Source organism: Pseudomyrmex gracilis, unplaced genomic scaffold, assembly GCF_002006095.1.
Source record: "Pseudomyrmex gracilis isolate BER0280 unplaced genomic scaffold, ASM200609v1 scaffold_99, whole genome shotgun sequence".
Classification (NCBI taxonomy): Eukaryota; Metazoa; Arthropoda; class Insecta; order Hymenoptera; family Formicidae; genus Pseudomyrmex; species Pseudomyrmex gracilis.
The window spans coordinates 229,826-247,734 of NW_018020683.1; the positions used below are offsets into that span (position 1 = coordinate 229,826).

The following is a 17,909-nucleotide window of genomic DNA, read 5'->3' on the forward strand; positions in this document are numbered from 1 at the left end:
CTCGGTCGCGAAAGTAAAATAAATTTAAAATAATACTTTTTAATTTTAAAACAACTGTCCCTCGCGTAAAATATTTGATAGATTTTAAAACTTTCCAAAGTAGGTAGGTAAATAGCTATCTGTGTAGATAGGGATGCGTATCTACAAACGCTTGTAGAAAATAAATTAGGCCGGGTAGGTAGGAAATATGTTAGGAAATATATTAGACCGGATAAGTAAGGAAATATCAAAATGTAAAATTAGGATCAAGGCTGTTACGCAGCCTTAATCCTAATTAATAACGCTAGTAACGTTTAAGATATGTCAGATGTCTAAGATAGGTAGGTAGGTAGGTAGGTAGGTAGGTAGGATTATATATAACTATTTATATATTATATTGTATAATATTGTATTATATTGTATTATATTGTATGTTATATGTATTAAATGTGTAATAGAATTGTATTCTATTGTAATGTATAAAGAACATTGTAAAATGAAACTTGGAAATAGAAAACACACTGATAAAGAGTTTTAAATAAAAACGCAAAAGCTATATTTCTTGGACTTGCAACTTTTCGGACATTATATTTGTATACCGTTAAAACATCTTTGTATAATATATATGGTTTTTTTGTGTATTTTGTATATATATATATATATGTAGTGTTTTTAAGAAAATAAAATAAAATTTATAAACCACAGAGCAGCAAATGATGATGTAAAAGGAGATGATATTTGACTACACTCCACGAATTCTGATGTTGCTCGCTAAAATAAGATTCTTTTCTTGACTATCACATNTTTTCTGGTATANCACATTTATGTTGTACGAAAAGTTGCAATGGTTTTTCTTATCCTTTCTCATNTTCTCATCGCGAGATCGGTCATTTTAAATTTCAAAAAAAATCAAATTCACGCTCTCGAATATACTCACACACTTAAAGAAAGTGACCATTTAAACNCGTGCACATAGCACAGAATAGAACCGCACGCTGTGGACATACCGACATGTCGCTCGTGGACATACCGACATGTCGCTCGTGGACTGGCTGCGTAGTTCCAATGTGTACCACCCGTGGACATGCGCTAGTTTACGGGGCGGAAAAGTGATTACACATTTTCTTATGGACCTGGTCGCTCTCAGGCTTCTCTCTGGTAGAACGGGCTTTATGGCCGTGGCCGCTTTCAGGCAGAAGTGAGATAGTTCTGAAGAATTTTGCTGAGAACTGACTGAGAACAGCAACACGTTTACGCGTTTTAACTTGTGTGTAGTCTCGAGCGCCACACGTGCACGCTTTGCTCGCGTGAACCACGTGTTTATAAGTCAGTCTGTTAGGTAAAACAGGTAAAAGTTAAAAATGTCATTTATCTGACGGCCGAGATTAAAATGAATAGCGCGTTCGATATCAATCAAAATACGGAAAATTTTTTTTTTCTTTTTGTTCTGACTAGTCAATCGAACGCTTTATTTCTGTCTGATGAGTAGTTTTGAAACGCATCGTAAGTTAGCGGTGCTTGTGTAACTTACTTGGCGTTCCTTTGCGACAGTTGGCATACGTCTCCTACAAAATTTTGAATAATAGATTTAATTAAAAAATTTAGTTCTTGAATAGCTCAAACATTTGTACATTAGATATTTCAAACTGATAAGCAATTTAATATTAATGAATATTGAATATACGAACTCATAGAACAGATAAAATATTATATAAAATATTTTTAAGAATGATGAGATCACGTTTGTATATTTCACAAAAAAATTTTCCTACCTACATATGTATATAATTGAGTTCGAATTTTATTTACAACTGAAACAGTCAGTCTCTGTAAAAAAACGACGTACTACAAATTAGTACACTCGCAATTGATGTTAGATACAATTGTTCATGTAAAATAATGTAAGTGCATAAAAAAGTTCAAAGAATAAATGAGGACAAACCGACTTTACAAATTGATCTTAGTTTGAGCGTTTAACCGTATTTTCGATGATAATCCGGTGGGGGGTCCGTGTAATCTTCTTGAAGATTGAAAAGTTCGGCGCTGTTTTTCTGCAGATACTGCAAGAAATCGTGAAAATGCGACAACAATAATTGTATACTCCTCTCGTCTAAGGGTGTATAAGACAACATACTTCCGAGTTTCACTGGAAACAGAAATTTTATAATTTTCACTTTTCAGAGAACTGGCGAAAATGGCGAACATTTAAAACAAAACTTTACCGAACAGTCTGAGCAAGTGAAACGCCCCGTACACTTGACTCGGCGATGTTTCCGGATTATCGGCCATTATTTGTATAAATTGCGGTCGTTCCCATTTATACAACAGTTGAAGACCTAATGTGATATTGAAATATTCACGAATACCTTTTGTTATTTCCAGCGTACTTTCTCTGAGAACAAATAGAATATCTTTTGATCTTAATCATAAACATTTTACGCAGCAAGAAGTGAAAACGAATTTGATAAACTTTTTATTGTCTCATACTTAGTATCGTTCGTTTTCACGGATTTTGTTGCTACATAATCGTCTAAGATTTTATCAACTGTGTTCTGTACAGGTAATGCCGGCAATTTATGATGTTTCAGTATTATCTCAGATTCATCTATCAGCATAAACTTCAATTCTTCGGGCAACTTGATCTTGACTTCTACTTTAGTGAGGAACTCTTCCGTTTCACTAGACGGTTCTAGTCGACTGAAAAATATGTAAATACCTAAATGTAACTTCTCTATTTATGGTTCTAACTTTTAGAGTGTAATTTCTCATCTCTGACGTCATTAAACAAGGACACAGCTAAGCCTTATATATATATTGCGTTTATAAATATTGAATAAAAGTTAAAACATTCAAGTGTGCTTCTGTAATTGGATTTTTATTTATTTCTTATTTATTACCTTCGTTTTTTACGCTGGGGCTCAGATGTAGATTCATGAGAAGATGAAGATGTTACAGTGCTGCTGGCACTTTTGTTGAAACGACTGATACTTCTATCAACTGTTGCAACAGGAGTGCTTGATCTACTATCATCTTTTTCCCTACCACCTTCGCTTCTTCTTCCCTGTGTTTTTGTTGTTGTATTTCCTTTCTTATTTTTCTGGGTGGATTGTTGACTTGAATGTGCTCTCTGAACTTCCTTCTGTCTCTGTACATTTGCTTCATTATACTTGAGCACTCTGCTCTCTGGTACCCATTCGTCCCAACTATGTTAACAATACAATTTAATTAATGTATTTATCATAGCATTTAACTTTTTTAGATAAGAATGCAGTTAATCTATTTGCATCTAAATCAATTTAATCTGCATAAAACTTACTTTTTGTTCCATCCAGCATAATGAATAAAATATTTGACTTGCTTTTCTTTAGTAACAGAAGACTTCAAGCACTTTGCTTCATAGATCAGTGGCCCGTGGAAGCATAAAACCTTTTCTCCTAAAACAAAAAAAAACATTAGTTGTGTTCATTGTGATTACAGAATTTATTAATTTAATATATGTTTTATCATTTTTAAATATCACATAGATTAAATTTTGATCACATTAGAAATTAATAGTTTTTGTTGTTTGTGTATTTATTAACAATTTATTAGACATACTGTAAGATTTTCTGTGATAAAAAAAATAAAGATTATACCTTCCTGAAATTTACATTTTGGAGGCATTTCGTGTTTGAATAGTCGTTACTTTAATAAGCAGAAAAGACAATAAACTGCTTCATATCTTGTCAATTATACGGTTTGTTTTATCTAACAATTATACTGCACAAACAACCAAAACAATTCACGTTCAGTTCCTTCAGCAGAATCAGCGAAACAAGGTTAGGGAATCGACTTCGAAGTTGGGTAGGGTTGGGTTGACTTATAGGTAAAACTGTTCGAGGAATTAGTAGTGGGAGTGCTAGTGTACAGAATTAAATAAAAATAAGAAAAAAAAATATATATATAATAACAAAAGAAGAAGTTATAAAAAAATTGTATATTTTTATTTTTTAGTTGTTTTTTTAATACACACAATAAGTATTTACATATTCTCTCGTACAAATATATATTTACAAGTAAGTTAAACAACTTCAATAACAAGCGTATCAATGTGGAGTTGGTGTATGTCCATCTACATAAAAGTTTCTAGTTGCTTTAGGTAATTCCAGTTCTATGCCATCCAATTCTTTGGACAAAATTATCTGGCAACCTGATATAAGGGGACTTATTATATACACATAAAAACTTCTAGTTCTTATAACAATTGTGTTAATTCATACAAAAAATCAGATATACAAGTTTAATGTTGCATAACATGATGTCATGAAAAGATTGAATGAGAATCATGAAAAAAATGATAAAAAAACTGTACCTAGCCTTGAATTTTCTTTCAAAAAAGGTGCCAGATCTAAGAGATCCTCCTCCTTTTCTTCAGCCACTGGGAGTTTATCAGTATAATCATGGTGTACATACACATGACAAGTAGTACAAGCTAAAGAAGCTTCACAAGCTCCTTCCATTTCAATTCCATATCTATGTGCCAAATAAAGTACATTATCGCCTACTTTTCCTCTCACAGGAATCTTCTTGCCTGTCTTGTCAATGAAAGTGACATTGACTCTAGAAACACAAAGAATAAAGTAGTTCTTAATGATCAATTTTGTTTAATTACAAACTTGTAAAAAAAATATACATGTAATTTATATTAAAACGTAAGACCACAAGATTATTACATATCAGCTTCTGTTTTTGGATCCAGCATTTCGTATTCACCATGGAACATACCTGTGAAAAGCATACATTTATTCAAGTTTTAAACTTAATAAAGAAAATACGTAAAAATTATTAAAATATAATTAACACGATTTTTGGTAAATGATATTACACACAGCAATGTGTCTCTATACTTACATTTTGATGAATGAATTTTATGATTAAATACTGTATAACTGATAGGTACTGTACATTTTTTCCGTTTTACACAGAAAGACAACGGCCGCAGTATAAACGTCATATTTTATGGTGTCAGAAAAAAAATGTCATAATTAGGTTGTCTGTATGTACACACACACTGTATGACACGTGCAATGTGACTGCACTCGGCTCGTGAATTGCATACTATGATTATAGAACAAAGATGTCACATGTCAACGCGTCTTCAGTGTTGCTATCTGTTCACATTTTGTTTCAACTATTATATATGTCAATTCGAACAAATCGATCAATGCGATATTGGTCAATATTTCTTTGAGACACTTGTGCTTCGAGTGTTTTCCTGTTTATATGATTACAGTTAATTAAACGTGAAATTAATTTTTATTATCGATTATTTAATACGTGTGCGAGATGCCAAATGTAGTTTAAATTGATGATTTAAATGGGATTAAAAAGCGTTCCATCTTCTTGGGCACCAACCAGATACATTACATCATCGATCCTCACGCTCTCATTTGAGGATCCGTTAACCAGATGGCTCTGCGCTTCTGTTAATGGTTCCGAAACATCGAAACCTCTCTAGAGATGACATCATTATAACGTCATCATAGACTGTCATAGCCGCATGCGCAGAAGTCCTTTTCGGAGGGAGAAAAATTTTTCTGTCTTGGCAACACGGTCGTGAAATCTGGGGAACGCTGGTCAACACTGCCGAGAAAAGACATGGTTACGGTTTTTCGGGTTTTCTGCCGCGTGTCTGCCGTTACTTTGTTGTGTATCTCTTACATTAGGAATATAACAGTTCGTGTCCTACAATAGAAGTGAACTTACGACGCCGCGCGTGAAACTATCATCGCATTATTTTTCTTTGTTGAAAAAACGTCTTTTCATTATAGCGTTGCTACCTGTCAAATTAACATGCGTGTCTGTCTTTTCTCGTCCTTCTCTCTGCTCCCTCTCTTTTTCTCTTCCTCCCTCTCTCTCTCTTTGTATTAGCTACATGTCACACGCTCCTCGTCTTTCATCGGCAAATCAGAGAATACACTTGGTCGAACGTGTACAATGCTGGGCATTATTACTGATCTATCATACCTACAGTGCGAATTGCACTTTTAAGACAGAGGGAGGAGCAAAAGAACAAAGAAACGCGAATAAAAAGATGAAGCGAGTGGAAGATACAAGAAGTGTAAAAAGAAAGGATTAAAGGTGATAAGACGGTGGAGGGAGTGAAGACAGAAAGAGAGAGAGAGAGAGAAAAAGAGCGGGAGCGAAAGAGAACGAGAGCGAATAGAAAAGAGAGAAAGAGAGAGAGAGAAAAAGAGCGAGAGCGAGAAAGAGCTGGAGCGAAAAGGGAACAGGAGCGAATAGAAAAGAGAGAAAGAGAGGGAGCGAAAAAGAGTGGGAGCGAGAAAGAGCGAGAGCAAAAAGAACGAGAGCAAAAAGAACGAAAGCGAATAAGAGAGAAAGAGAGGGAGCGAAAAAGAGTGGGAGCGAGAAAAGCAAGAGCAAAAAGAACGAGAGCGAATAAGAGAGAAAGAGAGGGAGAGCGAGCAAGCAAACGGGAGAGGGAGGGAGGCGAACGTGGTCGGAACGGTTACGGCTGGCGGAGTGCAACGAGGACGTCGCAATCAGTCGCGATTTCGCGAGAGGTGAGATTGTACGCAGTGGGTGTCCGCGCGAATTCGCGAATTGCTCTTTTCGTTCTCTCCGGAAGGAAAACTCCCGGTACGGTACGAAAATTCTCTCTCTACTCGAGTTACTTCTACGTCTCTTTGCATAATATATCGTGGTGCAGCGAAATACAACAGGAGCACAAGTGTTGTGTAGCGTGTGTATTATAAAAGTGTTGTCTCTGCTGAGTGCCATCTCTGAGTAACGAGACTTCGTGGGGAGATGATCGGAATTCTGGCTCGGGATCTCCGCGTACGTACCCTTTTAATTTCATAGCACGCATGTATGCTGCATTTGCAGAGAGTCTTGTTCGTCGTGTAACGTTTATTATATATTGCGCGTTCGCGCTACACTACATACTAGCGCGCGCGGTTATGTGTGTGTGTGTGTCGCGTTTGTACGCGAGCTGTGTTTCAATGCGTGTGACAATTATCACGCTTGTATAAAGTGCGTGTGTGACAATTATCGCGATTTTAGATTTTAAAGAGCTCGACCTTTCGGCATATATATATATATATATATATACACGCGCGCGCGCACACACACACACATATATGTAAAGAATAGATTTAACACTTTCTCCATCTTCTTCCATTTCTTTTCTCTCATCTCTTTTCCTTTCTTTCTGTATCTCTCTTTCCCTCTCGTTTGTTGTTCACTCGCTCGTCGCGACCTTCGCGCGAGGACGTATCGCGACGACGAGAACTTTCCGAGCAAACGGCGAGACTTCAACTCTTTGACACTCTTTTTCTCTCTATCTTTCGTATAAAGAAAGAGGGTGAGAGAGAAAAAGAGATACGCCTAAAATTTTATCAATAATAATAAATACAGCGAAGAGCTTAATTACGTTGACATGTTGCGAAAGCAATTAGATATACGTAGCGCGCGTTCGACTTTCTTCTCTAGGAAGGAATACTTAACAATTATAATTGTGATTTCTCTTATACACATTGACAATACTTTATTGAAACTGGCTACCGGTTTTAACAATCCCAAGTAACGTAGGAATGTTTTTATATTGTATTTGAAAGTGCGTTATTTTGTTTTTTTGTTTTTTTTTAGTATTCTTTATTCATTATTTTACATTATTCAACGATAATGTTATTTTCTTTACACATGATTGTTTCTTATTATTATTCTGTAACATGTAATAGAACTAGCAGAGACGATAGTTCGGAATCCACTAAAAATTGTAAGTCCGTAATGACTCTCGCCATAAAAGTATAGCCGAAACGTTTGGAATCTAATTTGTATAAATTTAATTTTTTCGCAGTTAGTAAAAAATTGTTGTAACTTTATTGTGGCTGAATGAAGAAGAAGTAAAAGTAGAAATATTCTATTTAAGTCGAATATTTGAATATGTATTTTTTACATGTATCATCTCTATCTTGCTCGTTTGAGAGATCTATTTTTGAACTACATTTGTGATACGAATAATGTGTTATTTATCTCGCATTTCTATCCTGCGTCTGACTCGAACTTGTTATTTTATCATTGTTCATTCTGAACTTAATGATTGCTTTGCGAGTAAGCAGATTAAAAGCAGTCGTCCGAAAAGCGAAAGATTTGAGCTCGAGTCCCGGTCCGGACATCTGTCAAATGTTTCTTCAAATGTTTTCTGCGTACACGATCTAATAATTAAACGTGATATTAGTTTTACTTGTAACTTCGGCTTTTATAACGGGCATTCGACTGTGTCAAAAGTAAACTTTTATTACAAAGACATTGGATTTGCTCTCAAACCGAATTGTTCGTTGTTGATCCGTAGAATTTAAACATACAAACGCGGAATCAAATGTGTAATTACATCGATCGAGATATCAGGTAAAATTATCTAGTTATAATATTAACAATATTACATAAATTCCCAACTTACACAAAATGGTTTAACAACTTATTGTATTTATATCGTTTCGGAAACGTTTTATCTGCAAGAGAACAAGAACTGATATAGAACTATCGTTTCGACATTTTGTGATGCGCAATTACGACTTCTCGCATCTGAAATCTCGCATTGTTCTCCATTTTTACACGTATATCTCTTTGAACTTAAGCATGTTCATATATACATGTCTTTTCAGGCAAAGATAATTTTTTTTGTTTTACGCACAACGTGTTTTGGTTGACATTTAACAAGCGTGTTTTCTTTTTTTTACCTTTCGAACAAAAATACACATCAGGATTACTAGGTCGTCTCGGCTTATCTTTTCTTGAAGTTTCACATCATAAGCGAGACAAGCCGAAAGCTCTGCGCGCGGATGTGCACCGTGATAATGCACAGGTCTTATCGTTTTCCAAAGAATCATAAGTTTTGTACGATTCGATGGCTTCCTTATCGCGTTTGCGTTATCGATATGAACTGAAAACATAACACCGTGCAATGCGCGTCAATGCGCGAGATATAAAATTTATTTTGGGTGCATAATCGTGTATTTTTATTGTTGCGAAGTCTGTGTCTGTCTGTCTGCTGTTTCACGAACTCGGAAATTTTTTTTGTTTTGTTTTGTTTTAGAATCAGTAACTTTTAAAAATAATCATTTCTGTCTGATTCTTAAAAGTTCTGACATGTTCGCATCGTGATTATACTTCACGGAAATCTCTTTGTTTCGCTAGTCTTTTTATAGTGTAGTTCATTTTTAAACGCGCTGAACGTTGTTGCTGCTCCGAAGCAATATTTCTCTTATTGTTTCGCGAGACACGAAACACGGACAGTAATTTTTATTTTAACATCAAAGCACAATTCCACTTCTTATCAATATTTATTTTACACTTTTAACAGTAGTCGCATTTGATTTACGTGTCGTAACATTTATGATTCTCTCTTGACAAAAAGAACACACCGGAAATTCGCTTCAATTGTCCTCAATTAAACTTGATACAAGTTTATTAAAAATATATTACTACCTCTATATGGACACATGCGCGCACGTGTACGACAGCGAAGAATACACATAAATGTTGTCTCTTTTCGATAAATTCCAAAATTATTATATTCATATATCGCTTGCAGTATATCGCGTCAAGATGACGTCAGGAGTTAATAAACGGATGCAAAACAACACAATACTTATCAAGGGCATTTATCGAACCCGGGGCTAGGTGTCTCTCTCCCTCTTTGTCGAGTAATGGTAGTTCAACGAATTACCCTCTCGCGCTTACCATGAGCTACATATAACCTCTATACTGCAAATTTGATATTTGCGTTTGACGTAAACATTCGCGTACATATGCCTGTCGCCGCGCCGCCGCGCGCGCGGTCGATCATCGGCCGAGGAGCTGACTCGTCATGACGTCACTCCCCGTGCAACGTATCATTTTTAGCTCACGTACACACATACATTTGCCTCCGCGCCGCTAGAACGAAGCGAGTGACCGCGTGTGCTCACACACTATACATGCCCGATACTCGCGATCGCAACGACCGCGATCCAATTACTGATTCATCGAGTCGCTTTCCTGCTTGAAAAAACGTAGCACGTTGTTTTACAAAATGCCTCTATATATGTATCTCTCGATGTTATACAACCAGCCAGGTAGTGCGTCTACGAGAGATACTTAGGTGCAAATAATCACACAATTTTTACGAAAACACGAATGTTCTGCTTCGAATGACGGGTGGTCTTTTCAAATCAGTTTTCCGATCGTAATAATGGTTGAGTATGAATTTTGAAGAGACACCCAGAGAGACAGAGGCGGAGCTTCGACTTTTGTAGGTGTTGTCATTCTACCTGACTCTTGAATGGAGAAGATATCTGTCACGTTTTAAGTCGGCACGCTGTTCGAGGTGTGTGACAACCGATAATGTCAAGATACTTCTTCTTAAATGCCATTTATATTCCCTTTTAAGTGTCCGACGAAATTAAATTTATGTTTTCTTTAGGTGTCTGAAAAAATGCCAAAATTTTTGATTGATTTTGAGAATATAAGTAATTGATTATCTGCGTGTAATCTGTCCTCTATTTTTGTCGCTTCTTACTGAAAACTGTTTTCCGATAATCTTTTTTTTTAGCAGAGTGTAATGAAATGTCACATTACTCCGGATAAAAGCTATCTCGTATATTCCACCAAATTTTTTGCTTTATTTGATATTTTTCAGTAAACACGTTATCCGATATAAAATATCGTCAGCACGAATAGCATTGCTATAATATATATATATATAATCGGACCGATTTTGATATCACGAAACTCGATGATCGGTATCTTGATTCTCTGCGGCTGTGCACATGGTCTCAACTCCACGAATCCTGATATTCTGGATTCGTGTCAGCTATCTACACACGTAGCAGCAGACAGCGGACACACATACATACATACATACATATGTATACGCGGAACGCGCGCGCGCGCCCCCTGGTGCTCTCACTATACGCCATGCCGAGGCTGTAGCGCCGCATGTTTTTGCGGACGGCCGTAATGATCACACGTATTGCAACCAACGCGACGCTTTCCCTTGGTACTACTGACCGAGGCGAAAACATCGTGTCCGTCTCGCCGTCGTCGACACAGCCACCACTACTATCGCGGCTATCGACACTAACCACTACACAAGCACCCACTTCCAACTTCCCACCATCACCGTCATCGCCGCCGCCTCTGCTGGCCGTCGTCGCGTTATGCCAGCACATCCAACGAACATTTCTCGAGGACGGCAGGAGATAAAGCGCAGAATGAGAAAACACGTTGTGGGACGAGGAGAATCGAGGTGTTCGTGGCGTGCTGGAATTGCCGCGAAGTACGACCAAGGTGGAGGGAGTGGAGGAGGCTTGCTATTCGCTTGGAAGCGCAATGGAAACGCTCGATGCAATGACTGTAGATCAGACGCGTATTCAAACTGCACGCATCTCCTGTCTCGCGGTCGTTTCGACAGTCGGAAATAACGAGAAATTATTTATTTCTGTCCGTTCATATTTCCAAGTTTGATACTGAAAAAGTATTAAAATATGGTTGTACATAAAATTTAAATGACACTTGTCAACTTTACAGACGTATATGCAAATCCTAAAACTGTAAAAGATTCAGAAATTTATACATAATTACATTTGCAGTATGAAGATGTTGGCGTCTTGATGAGAAGCTAACTCTATGTTTTGCGAACGCATTCTCGTTCTGTTGCAGATGTAAAAATATCTGACAATTACAGACAGTAAGCATGAGATAATGTCTCTCAATGCTGACTCGCATCAGTTAAGTTTTCTTACAGTTACGACTAAAATTTTTTCACATGCCTCAAATGAAATCTCTTACTTATGTTATCTTTTACTGATGTTGGGTCGAGAACTGTATCATCTTTAATCTCATTTTGTCTCCTTTAAAGTGTCTCAAAAAATTTGAAATATTTATATTTGATATACTGTCAGATAAAAAAGCCAAAAACATTCGAGATATATTTATTTATTGCTCTAATCTCAATCTTACTACTGTTATTTTTTAGCAGTATGTTGATGAGACTGAAATTGAAAATAATTGCATAGCATTTTATATACTAAAATTTTTATTTTCCAAACTGTTTTCGAGAGTGAAATATTCTAACATCAAATTTATAGTGTTCAGAGTTTAACTATAACAACCGGTTCGATGTAGCGATACCAGTTTGCTAAACATCTTACTGTGTTTGCCGTGAAAATATTTTATTATCAAAGTTTGCAAAGCAATATTTTTAACAATTTACTCTCACTCTCTTTCTCTTTTTTTTCTCTACCCATTTGATAAACTACTGGAAAAGAGATATATGCAACTATTTTTTTTTAATTTTATATATTTGGTGCACAAATAAAAAGTTTGTTGTATTGAAAGATCAGATTTCATACTCGCTTTGTCTATCGTTTTTTTTCTTTGCGATATTTTAAATTTCGAGGAAGTTTTATTCACTCAATTTTTTTATATTTCTGTTCAATCTTTCATGTTCGAAAACGTTATTGCTACGATTGCGTTCAAAGTTCTATCTTGCAAAAATATATATATCTCGTGCTTATAAATACCTTTGAAATTATAAACTGTCAACCCTAGCATCTAAATCCTGAAGTTCAAGAGAGTTGCACTCAAATCTTGGCTTGAGATTGCGCTCTTTATCAGCTCAAAGAGGACAAGACGCACGTTCTTTTTGCTCCTTCGTTCTACGATGCTCTGTAAAGCGAAACATTGTATTCAGAAAAATTCTTAAGAAACCCTGTGTCTACATGCACACGGCTCACATAAAATCACACATAGTAGATATATCTACGTGTAACAATCGCTATCTCTCACACGACCTTCTTAATTATTCAATCAGGACAGTCGAGTACCTATATAAATAGAAAAGAATAATACGTGCGAAAGAAAAAAACAAGTAAAAACTGACTGAAGAATGATGACAAACACAGTATTAAAAAGACAAGAGTAACATTGATTTATTTCATATCATATTGAACACAACAAACGAAGCAGTGATAATGAGATAAATGCGAGTTGATTGTGATAACATTTAAGAGAGAGAGAGAACATATACGATAGAGAAAGAAAAACGAATAGCGATTAAAGAGTAAACGACAGAACAACAAAAAAAAAGATAAATACTAAAGAGAGAACATAGTAGAACAGTGAAGTAGGACATAACAGAACTAAACAAAATAAGAGTTATACTTGCAGACAGATTAGATAAAACGTATAGTCGGCACCGACTGATACGTTTATTATTGAGCTCGCGTAATATGAACCCTACACGGTAATTATTATTAGTAATTGATACGAGGTGATGTCTAAAAACCTCATCACAGTAACATGCCAACTCTTTGATCTAGGGTTTAAAATCTCGTTAATTGGCAAAAAAGTGCACTCAAGTTTCCAGTTGAAAAAGTGCCAATATGCAAGTGATGTACATTACAAAATAAAAAACGAAAATATTGATATAACAAAAATATTCTTACTTCAAAAGAGAAGTATACTTTTCAAAATTTATTCCACAAATTTGAATTATTTATATTCTCACGCGATATTGTTCTCGTTATTCTTAGCTGCGGTGTCACAACCTTTGGCATTCGTACACTAAAGTATAATAATAGCAACCGTTACAGTCAATGCAATAAAAAAATTGGAGTGTAGTTCCGAATGACTTCTGCTCCCGATCAATCTGAAATTTTGCACGAAAATAGTGTTCGATGGGACAAACAAAACGCGTGCAGTTTTTTACTTCAATTTTTGTGCAAAATTTCGGATCGATCGGGAGCAGGGGTCATTCGGAACTATATTCAAAAATTGTTTTAGTTAGTTATATTTGAGAACTATTATTTTTTTTTTAATGTAATTATTTGTGTACTTCAGTTGTTTCGTACGACTCGACGAGGAGAAAAATCAGACACTTTTAATGCACCGCGGTGTACGTAACAAATGCAAGTGGAAGCGACACGGTATATAATTGACGTTGACATTTGACTTATTCACGAATGTCGTTTGACGTTTAATCGGCTGCGTTTGGTGACGCGTGTGCACGCATGTGCGAATTTATCAGGTCGATTCCATTATTGGCCTCGCCTTGGTTTGACATATTACTCACGCGCGCTATCTTCAAATTAGCACACGGGCTTTTGTGTCCAGGTATATATATTTCGTGTATTTCGCGCGCGTGCGAAAAAGAAACCCCGAACTCTCCTTCGGTCGGAAGGGAAATAACGGATCCACGGGAGTTGTTTGGCGCGAGGACAATGTAGAGTCATTGTCCGGTGTTTACGTGACTATTTCATCGCGTTCTTTTCTTCGTGCGCGTGCGTGAGCACGTCGCTCGCATTTCAAATAATTTCCACGAAGCACCAGGTTAAACCCGTCGATCGAGCCAGCGGAAGAGGCTACAAGGCGCACAAAGGCAAATTGATAAAATAACATGTGGCCCGCGCGAAATGTTTGCCACGAGTTCCGGGTGACGTTTCATTCTCAGCTGATTTTGTCAGCTAGCGATAAACAAATCATAAATTATTATTGCAAAAGCAAGACTAGTTGATTTCTAAAGTTCTAAGAAATTGAATGTTTGAAAAGTTTAGCAGGAAACTGGCAATCGATGAGTGAGGTTTGCAATCGCAGAGAAAATCTCAATTTAGATGAAGTAGCTAACATCTACGTCGCTGCTCCTTTTACTAAATTCACCGATTAATGAAACATGAATTGTTATATTACAATATTACAATACAACATAGTGATATTAAAACGAGAGTATAAAACTTGTTAGCTAATTCATCGGAATTAATTCGGACCGTCAAAGGTTAAGGGTAACGTCCAGATGATCTTGTTATCGTGTCAAGTGTTCAGCTCGCGCAAAGATTGGATCTTATAAATCTTCCCGCCAATTGTGCGCAGGTTTCTCATCGCACCGATCGTGCGTAGATCGCCGGTACTTATTCGCGTACTCTCGTCGTAAGTTGCGACACTTGTTTTGTGACCTAGATACCCGGCTATACTCGCTTTCTCTCCCACCTTCCCGCTTGATGTAACTCTTTCCCCCTTGCCAGACTGCACTGTATATCATCGATGATGTCATTTGTGTGTGTCCAGCTGGGTCGAGCACCTTCACATTCACCTACACGTAGGACATTTTTACCTGTTCGCCACCCATTAGATAAATAGTTAGTGTGTAGTGTGTTTTCGTAAAAATTGAATTATCTGTAAAACGATCGCCTGGAGATCGAATTTCGAAAAACTTTCAACGTGTATATCGAGTTTTTTAGTTGCAGAGATTAAATTTTTTTATTTAAAAAGAAGATGAAAAAGTTTTCTGATAATCTAGAGAGAAGAAATATAAAACTCAAAATTGGGAATAATAATAAGAAAAATAATAAATGAAAGACGATTTTTATCAAAGCTTTGTCTATGGCGCGCAGAGTTCATCATGTCCTCAAATAAAAAAAAAAGAATAAAAATTGAATTTTGTTTTCAAATAGTATTGTGAAAATAGCAAATACACTTGTGAAGTGTACAAAAAATATAATTGTTAAAGCTTGCTTTTCATTACAGCGCGACTTTGACCGAAAAGTGACATTGATTGCGTTCGTAAATTTCAAGTATCCTTTAGAAAGGTTGCTTATGAAGTATCACGGGCAATATTATATCCGGCGAGGTTGAGAGCATTTTGAATAATAGATACTACGAACTATTTATATCTAGAAATCAATATCCTCTTGTAGCTATATTGTCGGCAACATGCAGACTATATAGCGTTTCGTTTCGACTCGACTCGACTCGACTAGACTAATGTACGCGAAAACCATTATCATAGCTTTCTTCTCTCTTGTCAAGTGTGGACAGATATAACGAGCATGAAAAATACTCGTTTTCGTATTTTTAAACAATATCGCGTAAGTGTTAATGAGCCTTATCTATCTCCATGGTTAGATTTCCATAAATGTTTGCCAAATATTTTCTATCTTTGTTTCTCTCATAACATTATTTGCATTATACGAATATCAATTAATTCACCACAAGGAAAACTACTTTTTAAGACGATGACAGTGTAATTCGAGCTAACAATTTTCTCTTGACATTTGCATTTATATTTGCTGAATTTCTCTTCAATTATTTTGTCCTTAATATTTGTCGATTCTACTGATTTCAATCTCGGAATTTTATACATTTTTTCGATTTCTATGTTGCGATACACGTTCCGACATGTGTTCTGAGAGATATCGGTTCGGAACGAAAAAGAGAAGCAAACATTTTTACGAAAAACCGGCGATATATATCGAGTCAAACACAGATGTATGAGCCTGTGCGCGCAAGCTCTCCTGAACAACGACGATACAATATACATAGTTGCATGGCGATCATTGCAAGTTGGAAAGCAAACCTGCTGGCATACACAACTTAGCGCGCACTTAGTTGTTCACATTCACATCCGTTATGTCCGATATGGAAAACCGGTCCTTCTTTCTCTTTCGTCTCGCGAAAGTGCGAGTGGATGGAACAAGTAAGATCGCGCTATCGATCGAGTCTACATAACCGAGAAGTCTTGGAATTCATTGCTCCTTGCATATTCGAAAATATGCAAGTTCGTATATTTTCGCTGATTTGATAAACGTTTATCATAATTTTGGGAGGTTTTTTGATTATATAATTTGATGTAATTTTTGTAAGAGGAGCCGCGTTCTCTCAATTATTAATATATTCTTAGAAACATATGTATATGTGTAATACGAGCTGCATTATGTTGTCATCTTCCCGTCATATTTATTGTTAAATTCACGTTGAAATTATTGTACATTTGTAGTTGTTGTACATTTCGCGATCAGTAACTCTTATCGTATCTGTTCAATATTAAAAATTAGATATTCTTTCAAGTATAATATTAAAAAAATCTCGATTCCTTCTTTCATTATATTGGAATATTAAACTTAATCTTATGGTTTATCGAGTTTCGGTAAAAATCGAATCTCCATTCAGCGAGAAGCGGGTTTATGAACTTACGAATGCCGACTTATTTTCTTCGCCACCCTGTATATTATCTCCTCATTCCGCTTTTGCGCAACACACCGCACCGCGACGCGAAGCGAAGCAAAGCGAATGCCGTCGTCGTCGTCGTCTTCTTCGTCTTCTTCTTCTTCTTCTTCCAACAATGCACACACTCGTTTCTGTCCGAATAAAAGCGCTCCATTGTCACAACAGAGTACAGTTTTACACTAACTTTGAGCGAGGAGGCTTGCCGAAGAAGTTTGTCGAACATCGCTAGAAATAGACGGGCGCATCTCCGAACACCTATTCATACATCTCCATATTATTATTTTGCAATAATTTAATAGTTAGTTTCAATTGATTTTTTATAAGTTAAATGTAGATTCTTTTTTTTTTTTTGTATTTACTGTCTCTAAAATATTTATTTATCGAAGTAATCGCCATTGCCTGCAGCCGATCACCCGCGTCATTGATTGCGGGTCATTTATTATTTGTTGCGTCAGTTACACGTTATTTATGTATTCTGTCATAGGAGCTTGTACTCGATGACGTCGTTAAACCATTTTAAAAACCAATTTTGTACGTCCATAATAAAAAAAATAACTAAAAGAGCAAACTTTACGACGACAAGAATATTATTTAAAGGAAAATACATTTCACATATATATAGAGACTTATCAAAGAAAGAAAACTTTTTCACTAAAAGAAGAGAGAGAGAAAGAAAGAAAGAAAGAAATTATTCTCATTTAAAATTACTTTCCGAGAAAATATTTTACAAATTCATGTAGTCGCGAAATCCTTCTTTCGCATCTAAAATCTTCTTACAAATTCTATCTACGTAAATTTCTTGACTCTTTCAAGATTATATGATTGCGAGTCTATATATATATATATATATCTGTCTTTGAAGAAATATTATAATTGATAGAAAAATA

The 17,909-nt window shown here is 36.0% G+C and overlaps 3 protein-coding genes across 6 annotated transcripts in view; 1 reads left to right on the plus strand and 2 right to left on the minus strand.

The window, feature by feature from the left end:
- Window positions 1-1,318: 1,318 nt before the first annotated feature.
- Window positions 1,319-3,821, minus strand: LOC109855812 (mortality factor 4-like protein 1). 2 transcript variants are annotated; one of them, XM_020430429.1, is made up of 7 exons: window positions 3,615-3,821; window positions 3,296-3,413; window positions 2,877-3,182; window positions 2,467-2,676; window positions 2,202-2,371; window positions 2,114-2,125; window positions 1,319-2,039 (listed from the first exon to the last, which is right to left on the minus strand). In XM_020430429.1, the coding sequence occupies exons 1-7, from the start codon at window positions 3,640-3,642 to the stop codon at window positions 1,927-1,929; spliced, it is 957 nt and encodes a 318-aa protein (XP_020286018.1). In that variant the 5' UTR covers window positions 3,643-3,821; the 3' UTR covers window positions 1,319-1,926. The 2 variants fall into 2 exon arrangements, with proteins under 2 accessions (XP_020286018.1, XP_020286017.1); XM_020430428.1 differs by having other exon boundaries at window positions 1,319-2,125.
- A 147-nt stretch (window positions 3,822-3,968) lies between these two features.
- Window positions 3,969-5,409, minus strand: LOC109855811 (adrenodoxin-like protein, mitochondrial). The gene is made up of 4 exons (XM_020430427.1): window positions 4,870-5,409; window positions 4,692-4,743; window positions 4,331-4,578; window positions 3,969-4,168 (listed from the first exon to the last, which is right to left on the minus strand). The coding sequence occupies exons 1-4, from the start codon at window positions 4,970-4,972 to the stop codon at window positions 4,065-4,067; spliced, it is 507 nt and encodes a 168-aa protein (XP_020286016.1). The 5' UTR covers window positions 4,973-5,409; the 3' UTR covers window positions 3,969-4,064.
- A 982-nt stretch (window positions 5,410-6,391) lies between these two features.
- LOC109855817 (ecdysone receptor) overlaps window positions 6,392-17,909 on the plus strand; it is a 37,061-nt gene continuing 25,543 nt past the window's right edge. For 2 of the 3 annotated variants that reach the window (XR_002250334.1, XM_020430439.1), the window contains exon 1: window positions 6,392-6,816. The gene's annotated coding sequence lies outside the window, so the exon portion shown is untranslated. The remainder of the gene's footprint in view (window positions 6,817-17,909) is intronic. The other variant, XM_020430441.1, reaches the window with a different exon arrangement.